Here is a 15,279-nt window from a genome sequence, read left to right as displayed (position 1 = left end):
ACACCAAGAAAAAAGAAAAACGTCTAAATACAAACTATGAAATAAAAAATAAAGCTGGGGGAGCATTCATGAACCATAGCGCCTATCTAAATGTGCATTAATGTTCTTAGGTATTGGGCAATAACAAAATTTTGCATTGTGTTGAAAAAGTTATAAATAATCCCAGATAAAACATAAGATGGGGACCTTGAAAATGTGTTTTCTGGTCCTTGAAAGTCCTTGAAAACCCTTGAATTTTCGCTTTTGAAGCCCGTACGAACCCTGCTGTAGTTGTTCGTCCACAGGCAGGTTACTTAGCTCCTCCGAGCTCATTTACGGGGCCCTTGTGGTGGGGACGGGCTTCCTGAGTGCTGTGCATTGGTTGTAGTTCCGGCTGCGACTGGTGGCATCGGACAACCTCAACGAGAACCACACGACAGTGCTCATCAAGGTCAAGGACGTCAATGACAACGCCCCCATCTTTGACCGGCCCACCTATGAGGCCCAGATCACCGAGGAGAATGACCGCAACCTTCCCCAGAAGATACTTCAGGTCCATCGTTGGACATGTTCTTGCTGTTGTTTGCCTGCTCCTTTTTTTTTTTTTTTCTTCTTTTCTGTCTGCATGCATGTGCTTTCTGCGCCAAGCACGACCTCAGCTGAGTGGGCATCATTATTGCTACATACCCTAGCCTGGCACCGAGAAAAAATGTGGTGGCAGAGCAAGAAGTTTGTATTTGTGCCACCTTGGGCTATGGTTTTTTTTTTCTGCTCATGTTCTTGCGAAAGTTCACCCTGCTCAGCAAGCATTGGTCAATGTCCTTGGCAAGGTCAGTGTACTAGTTATACCTCTGCTTGTTATACCAGGTGTGCTGGGGGTGTATGCATCACATGGAAGGGAGGTTAGGTTACCAGGTTCGATGCAATGGTTAGGGTTGCCACCTTCCCCTGAAAAAAAGAAAAGAAAAAGAAACCTGACCCTGGAAGGGGGGGGGGGGTATGTTGAATAGAGTATGTTGAATACTGCATAGTATGTAGCCTTTTCTTAGAGTGAAATCGACATAATATTCGAGCGGAAAGTGACTGAGGTTTTGGTTTATTGCATTGAATGTGCTACACTAAAAAGTAGCCGTACATGCTTCGTCCGTTAAAAGCTCTTCTTTGCATCTGAACCGCGGCAGCGGCATTTCGTTGTTCCTCCCCTTGGTCCCCCTCCATCTCGGGGAGCGTGCTTGCCCGCGTATTTTCTCGGCTTCCGTGTCTTTGCGCAACTTGTCAATACATATTTATCGTCGTAGTTGCTGAATTGACGCTTATAGCACGCACAAAAACAAATAATAATTGCGGCGCGACGGCCAAAAAAAAAAAGGCCAATGACGGCCGGTTTTAGGTACTGACCGGCAACTGGCCTGGTGTTGGAAAAACCAGTCGGGCCGGTCAAAACCGGCCAGGTGGCAACCCTATCAGCAGTGCCAGCATTTGGCTTACAAAAAAGCTTTCATTACAGCTCTACACGTGCATGCCTTGAGTGCGGACATGGTTTTGTTTTGGTTTGTTCCCTGTGGTATATCCTGCTATGTGCTTTAATTTCTTGTGGTTGTATTTTCGCGATGTGTTTTGCGAGTTTGAAGCTGGGCCCCAGGCAAGGCTGTGGTGAGAGCCTGCCTTTCCGAGACCAGCCGGTCGCTGTTTGTGTAGAAGTGCACTGCATGAGTCGCATGCCCTGTCTGAATGTGCACTCGTTTTCTTTTTGTTTTGCCCCCACCCTTGGCCGTGTGCTGCCACGGTGCCAGTTTAACTTGACGCTGGTGGCGTCGGACACGTTGCACGAAGGCAGCACCACCGTTCTTATCCACGTCAAAGACGTCAACGACCTGCCCCCGGTTTTCGGCCGTTCTTCGTACGAGACCATCATCGAGGAGGAGGTGTCCCACAATTTGCCCATGAAAATTATGACGGTACGCATTGTGCATCGCCCAGCCTGCTGCGGGCTCAGCTCGGGAACTCGGGTGGGGAACTCGAGCCGAAGCTTCCCGGTTGGAATGCTCTGTTCTGGGCAGTGTATGTAGAGGCGCTTGAAGTTCACATGCAGCAGAACCTCCCTTGACAGAAACTACTCAGGCTGAATTTCCTGTCCAACAAAGAAGTTGTCTGGGAGTTGTTTAGCTTTGTAGTTGTATAATATAAAAAGCTCTCGTTTAACGAATCAATATATCTCTGCTCGCCGTGAATGAAACATTCGAGCCAGTTGTAAGCACTCAATAGGCAAACTTGGCATTGGAAACACTTGGTTTCTTCTGTTCCTTTTTTTTTTTTAAATAAGTTCAGTGTTAAGAAATATTAATTTTGTAACACTGGCAGGCGGGAATGCCATTATTAGAATAAAGCAGCTGCAATAAACAGTCTAAGATTGATTCTTTTTTTTTCATTCCTCATGAGTGATATGTAGTGGCATGAGTTCTCGTGTCTGTATATGGATATAAAAGGCTGCAATTCTGTGCCTTCTGTCTTCATTCAGAGTTTCTGGGGACCTTTATTTCTGGAAATGGCACTGAAACAGAATCTGTGGGAATATTTAAGCTCTGTAAATGGAGTTCCTGATAAACGAACAAGATTCCATTAATCGCGACCCCACTGTACGTACAACTGGATACAATATTTGTGCCGTCTCTCAGTATGTTTCTTAATAACTTACTTTTCACTGTTATCGTCATTTTCTTTTCTTTTTATCATGTTCTGCAGACTTTTAAATATACATTGCAAGGGTATTCTTGAACCGCCCAAACAGTTATTTATCTTACTTTAACCAGGTTTTTTTTTTTTCTTGCTGTTAAGTGCTGCTCAAGTCTACTTAATTAAATGTGTAATGTTTTTCAAGCAGCTTAAGGCCTTACGTCACTTCCTTTTGTTAATCCTGAATGCTTTCTGTGCAGTCTAAACAAAAGGTTCTTGATAGAATTGTGCTAGCTAGGTGCAGCTTGCTGTCTATCTTTGGGGAAGGAACGGTCATCTAAATTAGTTTTGAGGGAATTTTTGTCTTGCTTTAAAGTTTTAAATTTAAGATCCTGGTGTTCTTTATTTTTAGTACACGGTTAAGTTGCACGTTATGAGTGCCAATATTCATGGGATCCTTAGTGATACTGTAGGTTTTTGAAACTGTGCAACGATTAACCCTCCTGTGTGTGGTTCCTCTTCATCTTCTACCAAGGCTGGTTCTGGGTAACTCTGTTTAACCTTCCCTATACCATTTCTAACACCCTGTTGGCTTCTGCAAAAGAACCGCCCTTCGTGTGGCGCACTCCGGGGAAGGTGAGGAAGACAGGCATGCCCCCCCCCCAACCACCACCACCAAGCGCACGCTGCCATCTGCCTGCTGTTGCTCGACATGGCTTTTGCTCTGCATGGGGCTCTACCGTTCATTTTGCAGCACGCCCTGTTGTACGGCTGTGTTTGCATGTAGCGTGCATAAGATTACACAGTGCAGTGAGTCGTTATTAAACATACTAAAAACTGGTGCCTGCTTTCTATTCTTTCTTTACCATGTATGCAACTGTAATAACTGTTTCCTTATTAGTTCTTGTAACACCTATAACACCATCATTTTAAGTAATGAAAGACATTTTTGTTTCTTACAATAACTCTAAGGCAATAGTAAAGTAACCAGTGGTTATAACATCTTGCAGTCGGGACCTTGATAAGTGAGTTTGTTTTCAACTTGGTGCTCTTTCAGTGAGGACTTCGTAGCTGTCAGTAGCAGTTCTGGACATTAGGCTGCTCGGCGCATACGTTACTGTTGTGACTAGTTTGGAAAACTCTTTTTTTAAACGTTTTTGTCCTTTTTAGGTGACAGCAACAGATGGGGACAAGGACAGAGAATCTCTCATTGTTTACTTCTTAACGGGTCAAGGTGTGGATGAGGACCCAGGAAACAGCAAGTTCGCAATCAACACAACCACGGGCGAGATATATGTACTCAAGCCATTGGACAGGTAATCTTTCTTATTTTTTTAATTTTTGCTAAATTTTGCATTTTTTTAGTTCCGTGGCATGGCCTCGACTTCTTTTTCTCATTGATGGAAGACATTAACACTTTCGTGACCGTAGAAAAATTGGTTGTTTTTGGGTAGTCCAGGGAGTATTTTTTTCTTGCCACAGAAAATGATTGATGCTGCAGTGTAAGGTATGAAGTGATAGAGGAAGGATAGAGCTATCCAAGAGTAATAATTTCAAACATCAGATTTATTACAAATTTTATCAAAACTGTCAAATCAAAAAAGTATCAAAGAAATAAATGATGAAAACGTCATATTTTGCACAGTGTATAAATTAAGAATTTTGAAATATGCACTTCGAACATAGGGCCCTTATAGAATAATACTGCAAATATGAGCTGTGTAAGTACAAAAGTTATTTAATACCTTCAAAAATATAAACACTAGTGCCTAACATGCTACCGCGCGAAGCAGTTTCTCGACGCACTGAAACAGAGGTTGGCTGCGCATGTTTTGCAGACATTTGTTTTCTGCCCAACCTTCCTGTATCTGTAGCACAGTTTGTCCGGTATCTTTCCATTTTTGTGGTTGGTGCTGGGGACCCTTACGTGCAATTTTAGGGGACACAACAGGAGAGACGGTGGGGCCCGCGAGATGTTGCTCATCACAGCCCAGCAGCTGCCCAATGAGCTTGAATCTGAAAGCAAACTGATCGAAGTGCAAGCTCTGTCACAGCTCCGGAACTTCTGGATGCTGCCGATGAAATCGACGGTTGTGACAAACCGCCGTGCGCTACCGCAGAGCACTATGCCAAGGTCAACTACGGGCCGCCTTCACGGAGAGAACCAGACTTTTTGTGCAGCTGGTGTGAAGTGGTCTCGCCTGAATGAAGCCAGCACTCTGCAGATACCGTATTTACTTGAGTCTAGGCCGCCCTCGATTCTAGGCCGACCCCCGGAATTCGGAAGGTCAAAAAATAAAAAAAAAATATGTGTACTTCGAATGTAAGCCGAATGAAAAAAGGCACTGGACTGAGACTAGAACATGCACTTTATTACGCTTGCGGCACTTGTCGCATCATGTTCAATGCTCACTCGTCTTTGTTGACATCGAAGGCACCGCTCATCCAACCATTCTTGTGGCCATGTACGACGGCATTCTTAGAGAAAACTTCCGCGGCTGGAAGAGCATTCCTCTTAGAATAATGTACAGCGGCAGCTTTTGCCAGTCGGCCGTGCAACACATCACAGTGGTACGCAGCTTCTCGTAGCCTGCAGTTTTGGCTTTCACTAGTTTCGCGCCCTTCTCATTCACGGTGTATGCCACAGGCATGTCAAAATACACTGGGGTCTCATCGGCGTTAGCGATCTGGCCCAGTCTGTACTCCTTTTCCGGACGCTCCTTGATAACAAAGCGCTGGAATTGGACTAGCTTCTCCTCAAAGTCGGCGGGTAGCTTTTGGCACACAGGCGTCCACCGTTGCAGGCTGAACCTGAGCCGCTTCATAAAGCGAGTGAACCAGCCCCCACTAACCTTGAACTCAGTCCGCACGACGCCTCGCACGTTTGCGATCTCCCTCGCCTTCGCCTGTATCATTTCCATCATCAGCAGCATCCCACCTTCTCTTTGCTGCCGGAGAGTCAGCGGCTTCCTTCTCCACCTTGTGGTGTCGCCCTTTCTTGGGTCCTGTGGAGGCCATTCGCTTGAAAGTGAAGTTGAAAAGTTCGTTCCACTGCTTCCGCCATCAGCGCACGTTCTTCTCATCCACGCTGTTGTCGCGCTGTGCTTGGAGGTTTGAAGTTCTCTCGGCCTCGAAGACTACCTTCCCCTTAAAAGCCGCGGTGTAGTGGCACCGCTTGGTGGGCGCCATTGTGGTGCAAACACAAGAGCTTCTCGAGGTCAAGCGGCGACACAAGCAAACAAGCACGAAACGTTGAGAGCTGGGTTCACAACGTTCAAAGGAGTAAAATGCAGCCTGCAAATAGAGTGTACTAGAAGAAGCTGCTTCTAGTAGACAATACTGCACACATACTGCAAAGCTGCAAGCCTGTGGCCGCAAGATGGCATTGAGTGTCTACCGGTGTCAGGAAAGCTGCATCCTCGAATCTAAGCCAACCCCCGACTTTCGTGAACGACTTTTAAAAAGAAAAGTATCGGCCTAGATTCGAGTAAATTCGGTAAGAGCTGTGACCTTCAGAACAGGCCGGATCTGTTTACACCAACGCGCACTCTCGATGAAACAACTACAGAAGAAAGCGGAACTCACCAGCGGACACATGTTGATGTTCCGAGGCGCTTTGACGCACTTTCGCTGTCCGTGTAAAGCCTGATGGATCGAGGTCATCTTCCGTGTCTGTGCTGCTAGCATCATCTACAGATTCCAGATCAGATTCATCAGAATTCGTCGAAATTAGCCGTTCGCGTGAAACATTGGCGAGCAGCGTCGACGCCATAACAGAAACCGTTGTGAGCTCATCTCGCCTCCGGCGAAGGACATTTAAAAATACCCCCACCCCCCCTGCAACAGAGAAAAGAAACTCGAACGTGAAACTGACAAAATACTTCCTCCTTTACCCTTTAGATTGCGGTAGCTGTCCAGAAGCGATCGGAGCGCGCCAAAATTTGAATTTGTATTCATCGATAACTTACGATCGGCGGGAATAGGCGCAGTCACGAAAGTGTTAAACTGAAGGAAGCCGACACTTTTTTTTACTGTACTATCTACATAATTTTTTAACTATTCCTCCTTTTGTACATTTTTCATGGTCTTCTATAATCGTTAGTGCCTCCTCATTTTTCAGTTTAAATAAATTTGTGCACCAGGGATTCTTTTAGTGCGGGGAAAAAAAAAAAAAAAGAGGAGGCAGCCGCAGAAATCAGCAAAGCTCGTAACTTTGCTTTTCATGTGCTAAGTTTTGCTGTGCCCAACGGCACTCCTGGTTGTTTCAACAGGGATCTTCCACACGGACGTTCCCAGTGGCGCTTCACTGTTTTTGCGGAGGACGAAGGGGGCAATGGATTGGTGGGCTTTGCGGATGTTCTCGTCAACCTCAAGGACGTCAACGACAACGCCCCCTTCTTCCCGTCAGCCATTTACACTGGCAATGTCACTGAGAATGGAACAGCAGGTAAGCCTAAATTGCCACCTTGCCTCTTTATTTCTTTTTTTCCCGACTCCTTTTCCTTTTATGTGGGTGGGACATGTGTTCAGTGCTACAGTATATTTTGGCCTTTTAGAATTCACTTTAATATGAGGGCTGAGCCCAAGAGAAAATGTAAATTTTGAGAAACGTAGGAATGAATTGATTGAAAGTGAGAGTGAGAGCTTGACAAATTCATCTTAATTTTGAAAAGTATTACAGTGCTGGCAAGATGAGCCATGCATACCCTGAAGCAAATTTAGGCTGCTCTTGTCACGCTAAGTGTAGGTTTATGTGTTCATTTGTTACTGTGATTGACCGTAATTGGTGACTACATCTAGTTGTACATCTTCCCAGCAGCTGTTTTTCAGATGGAAGGTTTGGTTGAGGATTGGTGCTAGTTGAAAAGCCTAAGGGCGTTCATCAATCCACCATGAAGTGCCTGATAGCTCAGGTGTACTTTCATCATGTAACATCCCCCCCCCCCGCCAGCACAAACACTTTTTTTGTGTGTTAGTATGGCACTAACATGAGCACTCTACAGTGTCCCAGTACTACTAAGTCTTCCATGCTACTGAATACACGAATTCTAAAGTGCGACATCGTAAAGCACCCGTATTTGCATGGTTGCCTTGTAAGAGGGGTCCCTGGTTGGGATGTGGTCCTTGTTTTGTCTACCTATATGCACTCAAGATATTCATATCCAAACTAAACCAAGCTCAGCCTCAAATGTGCTACTAGCATTTGGCTGTGTGGCATAACTTTGACGTGCGATCCTGGCTTTGGTATAGCAAAAGCTGTAACCATATCAGATATCAGGTGGGGAAATCCTAATATTTTAATAAAATAAATTGTGCAGTGTCGTATCATTACAAGGAAATTTCAAGGATAAATGTGGAGCCTAATTGCATTTTCAAATAGATCAGCTTCCTAATGCAACAATAGTGGGGGGCAGTTGATTTTGTGGTAAAAAAAATATTCTGAAAAAACAAGGCAAAAACATTAGAAAATTGGTTAACTGCTGTCTAGAGTCCTTGGCAGCTCATTAATTAATGGTTTACAACTACCCTTCTTTCTTGGGAACTTGTAGATTAGAATTACAATTTATTTTTTAGAAAACTTTGCTTTCCAGGCCAGTGCTTCATTCCTCATAAAAGAAAGACAGCCAGTGCCCAGCACAGTGGCCCGGCCCCAGGGTGTGGCACACACACAGTGGGGCTCTTCGATTTACAGTCTCGGACTCGCCGCGGACTCCCCGAGAAGCAGTCCGGCATTCGATTTTCCCATATATCCCTACGGCTTTGGGGAATCCTCGGACTACCCGCGGACTATCCGCGGTGAGTCCAAGAGTGCAAATCGAAGAGCCCCAGTGTGTGTGTGTGGCTGCCTGCCCGGGAGCAGAGTCTGGAATTGCACCATGCAGTTCAAGTGTGAGCCCACTGGGAGGTGCCCCAGTTTGTTCTAGTCCAGTGCAGACAATGCACATAGTTGTTGACCGTACCAAGAGACAGGGAAACCCGCAGCTGTCCTTCCTTCCATCAGCATCATTCTTGGCAACACTTTGCCTTTGTCAGGGCTTGGTAAGGTTTAGTTTTGCTTTAATGAAGCAGTTTTTTTTAGTGAATATCAAGGCCCATCATGCCGGGGCTCTGCTCTGACGTGAGATGTTGCGGGCCTGTAAAACGTGAGCTTTGCCTGCAACAGTAAAGCTCCGGCCTGCTGATTTCGTCGTCTCCTTGGTGCCATTTATCGTGAGGCCATTTTCACTGCTGCTTCTCTCACCGGTGCTGCTTTGGGCTTGCAGGCATGACAGTGATGACAATGACAGCCACCGACTACGATGACCCCAACGAGGGCAACAATGCACGATTGGCCTATTCCATTGAGCAGAATCAGGTGAATGAGAATGGAGAGCTCATTTTCACTATCGACGAAGAAACTGGCGTCATCTCAACGGCAGTCTGCTGTCTTGACCGTGAAACAAACCCCGAGTACACCATCAAAGTGGTCGCTGTGGACGGTGGAGGGCTCAAAGGTAACAACTTCATGTTGACTGTATTTTCTGCAACAGGTATGCCATGTAGACTAGGTTCTTGATGTTATCCTCACTGGCAGTTTATATATATATTTATCAGATGATGAAATGGACGACAGGGTTGTATTCTGTATTCTCCAACTTAACTTGCATAGCATGTAAGATTGGCTGATGTTGTCGGACATCCTCATATGGGGTGGCACAAAGGTTATTTATTTATTTACACAACACTGCCAGCTTCAATTAAGAAGGCCTAGGCAGGAGTGGAAAACAGCAATCTATTCAAGAAAGGGAAAGGCAGTAGTTCTAAGGAGCAGGCCAGATAATGTACAAGCAACAACAAGCAAATGAATGAATCTTTGCCTATATGGAAAATTAAAAAGCAGCAATAAAAAGTGCGGGAAAGCGAGAAAATGTTCAATTGTGCATACTGTCTATGCTTAGCTTGTTGCTTGCCTGTGGTGCTTCACTTTTTGTTGTGCTATTTTCTTGCTTACAGTGTTGTTCTGCACGGTTAATAATCCATTTCAGGAACTGGCACAGCCACAATCAAGATCAAGGACATCAATGACATGCCTCCAGAGTTTACTAAGAAGGACTGGTTTGTTGATGTAGAAGAAACAGAAGCAGATAACATTCCTGAGAACCCCATTTTAGTGGTGTCTGTCAATGATGGAGACTTGCTTGAGACTAACCGCTTTAGCTACAAGGTTATCGACAACACGTTTGGCTCTGACAAGTTTACCATGGTCACCAACTCAGATGGCACGGGCTCGCTCAAGATTGCCAAGGTTTGTATCTTGTCCTCTACATTGTGAGTGCTGGGATGGGCCAAGAGCTATCTGCACTTGATATAAATCCAGAGTATGTTTGTTTTAATTAGATGTGTGTATCCTGTCACATTTTTCTCGGGAATCACTTTGGCAGATACGTATTCATTTCCAAACTTTTTGCTTCTTGAGGCTCCAAAAGGCGCACTTTGGTAACATGTTGCCTGCCAAGTTAACTTCACCTTTTCAAGCGCATATGGCACTGCTAGAGACTCTTCTTTTCATGGGCATGCTCCAGACGTATCTGCATAGCTTTATTTTCTTCCAGCCGCTGGATTATGAAGACCTGCAACAGCGCTTTGGCTTCAACATCACGATTCAAGTGAGCGACAATGGCGGCGAATCTACGGACCCATATCATGCAGACTATGCAAAGGTCAAAGTCAGGGTAAAGGACATAAATGACAACAAACCGGAGTTTGAGAGGCCCAACATTGAAGTTTCAGTTCCTGAGAATTCTACGGTGGGATCGAGCCTGGCGACGTTCAAGGCCACAGATGCAGACCAGGGTGGAAAGTCTCGTGTCAGGTAAATTCCTCTTTCTGTTTTCTCCTTGCTCCTAAAGTGTTGGAATGCTGTCAGCTGCTGGCACGGGTGCAGTGTGCATGTATTATGTCGGCCGAGCACACTGTCAGAAACAGCAGTGGAAATCTCGCCAAAAAAGGATGATAGTCTAGAATGGTTACATAGCCTGCATCGAACATGGACATTAATTAGTACATGTGTCAGCTGGTGTTGTGTGGCTGTCCTGTGGACTGGACACTAAACATGTGGCCGAGTCGCACCAACTTTTTTTTTTTTTTGGTCGGGGATTTCTCTGCAAGTGAATTTAATTTAATTTAAGCGGGTTGGGCAAATCTTTATAATTTAACGTTGAATTATCTATGCCGCATTGGTTAGAATGTTTTGGCATCTGCACAAGAATGGAATAGCATAGCAGGCTCATTGGAACACCAGTCAAAATAGAAACATTTCACATGCCTGGCGTGTATAGATACATGCAAAAACATGGGATGAAAGGATGAGCAATGCACCCAAAGTTCTGATGTGCTGATAATTATACCGCTGTCACATGGCAGATGATGCATTCGCTCGGTTTGTCCATGCGGGTCTGCACGGTGAAAGAAATGTCACTTGATAACGACAGCAGGGATGAGCATCAAACCCACAGAATTGCAAGATAATAACGTAAATGTGACTTCAGTCAGTGCTTTTGTACCCGTAATTTTTTTAAAACAAAACAAATCAACTTCTTTAAATTAAAAGAAATGTATCACTGTTCTAGATATAAATAGACATCACAAGTCGAGAAAAGTAAACAACAAATTTGTATCTGGGTGGCTGAGAACATGGTGTAGCTTTGGGAAGATCTTGTTTGCCTTTTTTTTTTATAAACATGAGATGTGGGGGAAAATATTGATTTACTCATTGTTTTTTGGCAGTTCGTTATTCAGTTTAGTGTTCAGTAACTGCCTTGTTTTATGATGGGCTAGTGCTGCCGGGGCTACTCATTCGGTTCGGAAGCTAACGTAAATGTGTTCCCCAAACTCATTCGATCACGGATTACTGTTCGCGCTGAATGTCATTCAGAATTCTCATGTAGCGCCAACCTGATGGCCTTAACAACTAATATCGTTTGCTGTAAATGTTGTTATATTTTCCAATGTGACAGGGCTTTTAAAAGGCATTTGCTTAAGGCTGCAGGTGTACATTTGATTGTCTGATTTGCAAATGTTCAATGCATTGTTTCTACAATGTCATGATATATTCTACTAGGTATAGTGAGACATAGCATTTTGAGTGATTACCGTGAACTCAGCGCAACAACACATGTGCATATTTTGTAGCAGGGCCATTGGGTTAGTGTGTCAGCCACATGGATTGCACTCAGGAGTTGCCACTTACCGGAATGGGTCAGTGGTTAATTAACCCCCTGCGGTCCTATGTCGGGCCATGCTCACACGACCGTACACGGAAATACGTCTCTAGCGGTCCGCTGTTGGGGTACGCCCGACTTGGGGGGTACAAGGTTAAATTTCGCGGTTTTTCTCGCACAAGTGGGTAAAAGGTACGGACCGGAAAGGGTTAAGGCATTCTGTTGCTACACATGAAGTTGGTGGTTCAATTCCTTCCCTGCCTGGTGGGGCCGTATTTCTTGTACAGGGAAAAAGCAGAAATGCCTGGGGATGTGATGACGTGTGTACATTTTCAGCATCCCAGATGAACTTAATTAATTGTAGCCCTGTGCTAACTGAGGTGCCATAGCCCAAGTGTACTTTCGTCTAATGCAGCACAGTTTTTTTTCTCGGGAGTTCCTGATAACTGTGTTCCTGAAGTGGCACTGTGTAAATTCTGCCTCGTGCGCTTTTTTTTTTTTTTAAATAATAGTTGCTCTATTCTGACGGTGTCCATCCGAAATACTGACAAGTTGTTTGTATTTTGCATTTTTCGTCACAAGCGGTTCGATATGTTGAGTCTGTGTAGAAGATTCAACGCAGAAGCTGTGCATGCCCTGCCAACAGAGCACGTCATACAGAAACCGCCTTTGTTAATGCCTTCATGAGCTTCCCCTTGTGGTTGGTGCGATTCATTGATGTACTCTGAGCGAGCCGCTGAAAAGCGTGATGTGGTGTAGTTGTGCGGATCATGTTTAACCAAGGCTTTCCTTTCTAGCTACATGATTGACCGGTCCTCCGACAAGAAGCGCCAATTCAAGATCAACCCCAATGGCGTTGTGGAAATTCAGCGCACACTCGACAGAGAGGACATTCCCCGGCACCAAGTCAAGATACTGGCTATCGATGATGGTGAGCGCAAGCACCTGCAGCTGGCATTTCTGACACACCCTTTGCAAACCTAGCTTTCCCGTATCTCGAGTGCTTTCCTTTGTGGGGGAAAATAATTGAACAAATTAAGCAGCGACGTTTTTCAAAGTTCTCAGATAGTGTCTCAGGTTGGCTAAAAAGTTCTAAGGAATGAAATGAGCTAATGGCCTCGAACTCCATAACCCTAAAGGGACACTAAAGTCAGTTGTCTAATTACCTTTCCTGATTAAAGTCTAGGATGCATAGGTCGTGTTGAGCTTTTTGAGCCGATTTGCAAGCATTTTAAATGAGAAACATCAGTGCTTTCGAAAGTCCTGTTTTCATTGCAGTGCTCTACGCATAGATTCGTTGGCAATGGATATGGTGACACACTTGCAAGTCTGCAGTGCTAACTTCTCTACAGAGGATTGCAGTGCCTTTAGCCTGTGCAACCTGTTCTTGAACAAACAAAAAGTGTCCATGAACTATGAAATGGCTGGAAACCAAAATAGAGCACACAGATGGCATGAACATGCTTTGTGAAGCAGTCTGACTTAGTAGTGGTAATTGGTGTGGCAGCCATGAATGGTGTGTGGCGTGTTCTGTCTTGCTGTCAGTTACAGATATACGAAGGCTTGAGACTCCCACTTAATAGTCTAATAATGAATTACATGGGTTAATTTTCACACTTCAGCTACAAATAGGGCTTCAACGAGTTCACTGTAGAATTGTTTTAAGTTAGAAGCACTGGTGTTAGAAGAGAGTGTTTTGGTGCACTCGCAACAGAAATTGGAGGATATGACTGGTGAGTTGCTTTTGTTGGTCGTCACTTTGCATGTTCACCATGATTGAGGAGAGCATGCCTTCCACAACTCAATCATGGGTGAAGAGCCAACGCTCCTGTTTTGAATGCAAGAAGGCTGCACTCAGAATATTTTATGCGGGGTTGCTCCAGCTAAGATGAGGGGACGACTACTAAATGCACCCCTCATTGGTCATCCGAATTACCAATTTTTCCCTCTTTGCACTACGAGCACATCACCCTTTTCAACTGGAAAAATGCAGCTGACGTGCGTGTTCTACAGAGAGCGCCTGCAGTTGGCCATGAGGTAGTAAAAAGCACTCCCATATCTGCCAGTCCCTTTCTCATTGCCCCTGCCACTCCTTTCTGCCGAGTGAAGTCTGACCTTTGAACAGAGATAGCAAGCTGGCAGTGGGGATAAGATAGGCCACTCAAGTGAAACTCCAGCCTTAAGTTTCTGATGCGGTTACTGAAAGGGGCGATGGAGACAAAATGCAAGTTTGGTTTCTTCAAAAGACTGCATTGACTCAATAACAGAGACGCCGGTTTTAACACAAACTAAAGAAATACCGTAAAATTCCGCAAGAACGCCCACCCAGACTACTGGGGTATCAAGTGAAACGGGCAGACTTTCGGGTCAGGTGCGAAAAACTAAAAAAATGTGGCCGCACCGCCAACCAAAACTACGGAGATATCAAGTAAAAATGCCAGACAGGTTCTGACTCTCTTCTTCAAAATCGAGACATTGGCAGAGTTCGCAGCCGTGGGGCGTTTTACCGGAGGGAGCTTTCCAGAATTGTAGGGGGTGGGCGACGTTTGGGGTCTTTTAGTGAATTGAATATTTCACCCCTGTAGGGAAGTGGGCAAAGTTTTGGGGGAGGGTGTTCTCTCAGGACTTTACAGTAATCTAGGCACCTATTAAGGAAAACAGGTGAAGCAGTGGTGACTTACCAGCCACTTTCTCGTTGCGTCCTTATGATGCCACCAGTACGTGTTCGTGCGATTGGCGGCCGTCAACTGAAGCCACCAGCAAAGGACAAAATGGTGCCTCTGCTTCCATTTGATCGTACCCCTTGAGTGCTAGTGCAGTTAATACAGTGATCACCACGCTTTTAGTTTTCACCCAACTGGTGACATCGTGTGGCATGAACTGTGAAAGTTTCTCGCTTGTTCATTTCTCATTCTTCTCTGGATTTAAAAAAAAACAACACATTTTGGGGTTGGAATGGAGTTGAATAAGTTACCAAAGTCTAATTAATGTTGTATGTTGTCATTGGGCCTCTTTAATGGGATTTTATGCAATGCTCAACCTTATCTGACAGCTGGTTTTAACGTGCGTGCTTGTCTTCATTTAGATGATTACGTTCAGCAACCAAGACCTAGCATGTGGAAGACACAAGCAAGGGGGGTATATCAAAGAAAATAAAGAGGGAAAGCAGTTGTCATAAACTTGTTTTTGAAAAAAATGCACCCCACACAATCCGCATTTTTTGTGGGTAAAAAGGCTGCCAACCTTTACTGTACGTTTGTGCGAATGCTGAAATTCTGAGCAAAGCAAACTGTATGACATTTTAAAAAAAAGCGAACATTTTCTCATGACGTGTGTGTGCTGTCCCACAGCTGAAACTCGTGGCAATTTCTGCTGCAGTAGAGTTTGCTCTTGGTGCTGCATTAGAAACGTGGAGAGGGTGTGGTGT

At 44.8% G+C, this 15,279-nt stretch overlaps 1 protein-coding gene across 4 annotated transcripts in view; it reads left to right on the top strand.

Moving 5' to 3' along the window:
* Positions 1 to 15,279, top strand: part of Cadn (neural cadherin) — a 297,368-nt gene that overhangs the window by 244,440 nt on the left and 37,649 nt on the right. For 2 of the 4 annotated variants that reach the window (XM_077686006.1, XM_077686008.1), the window contains exons 18-24: positions 1,773 to 1,937; positions 3,823 to 3,968; positions 6,924 to 7,099; positions 8,916 to 9,146; positions 9,678 to 9,937; positions 10,245 to 10,504; positions 12,650 to 12,783. In XM_077686006.1, the coding sequence (XP_077542132.1) occupies positions 1,773 to 1,937; positions 3,823 to 3,968; positions 6,924 to 7,099; positions 8,916 to 9,146; positions 9,678 to 9,937; positions 10,245 to 10,504; positions 12,650 to 12,783 (1,372 nt within the window). Of the gene's footprint in view, positions 1 to 367; positions 533 to 1,772; positions 1,938 to 3,822; positions 3,969 to 6,923; positions 7,100 to 8,915; positions 9,147 to 9,677; positions 9,938 to 10,244; positions 10,505 to 12,649; positions 12,784 to 15,279 lie in introns of all 4 variants that reach the window. The other 2 variants (XM_077686007.1, XM_077686009.1) reach the window with 1 other exon arrangement.

This window comes from Haemaphysalis longicornis, unplaced genomic scaffold (genome assembly GCF_048455015.1).
Source record: "Haemaphysalis longicornis isolate Haplotype H1 unplaced genomic scaffold, Haemaphysalis longicornis Haplotype H1 scaffold_1, whole genome shotgun sequence".
In the NCBI taxonomy this organism is placed as follows: Eukaryota; Metazoa; Arthropoda; class Arachnida; order Ixodida; family Ixodidae; genus Haemaphysalis; species Haemaphysalis longicornis.
The sequence above is the reverse complement of the archived record's forward strand: the minus strand, read 5'-3'. Positions and strand labels throughout refer to the sequence as shown.